Source organism: Austrofundulus limnaeus, unplaced genomic scaffold (genome assembly GCF_001266775.1).
Source record: "Austrofundulus limnaeus strain Quisiro unplaced genomic scaffold, Austrofundulus_limnaeus-1.0 Scaffold185, whole genome shotgun sequence".
NCBI classification, from domain to species: Eukaryota; Metazoa; Chordata; class Actinopteri; order Cyprinodontiformes; family Rivulidae; genus Austrofundulus; species Austrofundulus limnaeus.
This window is the reverse complement of record NW_013952587.1, coordinates 893806-895577: the sequence shown is the minus strand read 5'-3', so window position 1 is coordinate 895577 and position 1772 is coordinate 893806. Positions and strand designations below refer to the sequence as shown.

The window sequence follows — 1772 nt, the reverse complement described above, 5'->3', positions numbered from 1 at the left end:
GGATGACATGGCTATGTGTAAACTATGTGTGCATAGGAACTGTGATCTAAATCAAAGTCTGCTGAAAAGTGATGGAGCATCCTTGCCCCTTCACATTATCCCCCTCCTCCTGTAGGTTGACGATGTGCGGCAACCTTGAAAGGTAGTCTGCAACCACATTGGCCTTGCCAGGTCGATGTCGAACATTGAACCTAAAAGGTTGTAAGGACAAATACCACCTAGTGATTCGGCTGTTATAATCTTTCATGGAGTTGATCCAAGTGAGAGCTCTGTGGTCTGTTTCGAGATTAAACTCYCTTCCAAGTAAGTAATATCGTAAGCTTCCCAAAGCCCACTTAATGGCCAGACCTTCTTTTTCCACAGTGGAATACCTGGTTTCACGTGGCTGCAGTTTTCGACTTAAGTACAAAATTGGGTGTTCTTCACCAGGGTCACCCTGAGCGAGAACTGCTCCAAGTCCAACAGCTGATGCATCAACCTGTACTAGAAAAGGTTTGTTAAAGTCAGGACTTTTTAGAACTGGAAATGAACAAAGGCAGTTTTTCAGTGTTCCAAAAGCTTTTTCACATTCTTCTGACCAGGTTACTGGGTTTTTCTTGTCTTTGGTAGTCAAGGCTGTAAGTGGTGCTGCAATGGTTGCAAACTGAGGGACAAACCTTCTGTACCAGCCAGCCAGTCCCAAAAAWGATCGGACTTCTTTTTTGGTGTGTGGTTGAGGGTAATTTCGGATAGCTTCCACCTTATCTACCTGTGGACGCACCTCTCCTTGTCCAAGCTGGTAACCCAGGTACTGTGTTTCTTGCTGTGCCCAGTCACATTTTTATGATGCTGGACACATTTATCTCCATCTCCAGCAGTATCAATGTCAGGCCGTGGTGGATAACAAGCTCCAGTGACCTTAGCTTTGCGAACAGGACACACAGAAGCTTTATGGCCAGGTTGCTGACAATAAAAGCAGATAAAGTCCTTACCAGATTGTCGTGGATTGGACACAGTRTTGGTGGTACCTGGAAGATCATGGCCACTCTCCCTCTTGCCAAACCTTGGCTGAAAAGGCCGCCCGGTTGGATGAGCTGCACCAGTTGAACGTGTTGCTGATCCTCCTTTCCTTGCATTAGCGTACTGTGCAGCCAGTTTTGCAGCCTCCATTCCCTCTGATGGCTCATGCTCCTTCACCCATGTCCTCACCTCGGCAGGTAGCACACRCAGTAGTTGTTCCAAGATGATGGTCTCAGCAATCTCCTCCTTATTGTGCTGTTCAGGCCGAATCCAGCGTCTGTAGAGGCTCTTCAGACGGCAATATGTCTCARTGGGGTGCTCACCATGTGGAACTGAGGTTGCTCGAAATTGATGCCTGTAGGTCTCTGGTGAAACATCAAATTTGGTCAGCAGTGCTTCCTTCAGTTCGTTGTAGCAGTGGGCTTTATCTTCATCCATTGCAGTGTAGGCCTCCAGCGCCTTACCAGATAACAATGGAACTAGTCGACAGGCCCATTCACGTTTAGGCCACTTCCATGTCTTTGCAATACATTCAAAACGCATCAAATAATTCTCAATGTCCTCTCCAACTTGATATGGAGGAATCTTAGGGTCTGAATAATGCCTCCTACCAGATCTTGTACTGCCAGATGTAGTATCTGTAGTATCGGAGTCTGTAGAATCTGAGTCTGACTCTGACTCATTGGTGTGATGAAAAACTGGTGTTGACCTTTTTCCTCTGGAGCTTTTTGCTGTCCGAGAGCTTGTTGTTGGACGATTAAGTCCTTTCTTTT

General features: G+C 46.4%; 2 protein-coding genes across 3 annotated transcripts in view; both read right to left on the bottom strand.

The window, feature by feature from the left end:
* Positions 1–1772, bottom strand: part of ca10a (carbonic anhydrase Xa) — a 617460-nt gene that overhangs the window by 114944 nt on the left and 500744 nt on the right. The gene's annotated exons all lie outside the window — the stretch shown is intronic.
* The window catches only part of LOC106524396 (uncharacterized), a gene marked incomplete in the record, with an annotated part of 2846 nt that continues 1080 nt past the window's right edge, over positions 7–1772 (bottom strand). The window contains 2 exon segments of the mRNA XM_014018194.1: positions 7–147; positions 1074–1772. Of these exon segments, the coding sequence (XP_013873648.1) occupies positions 47–147; positions 1074–1772 (800 nt within the window).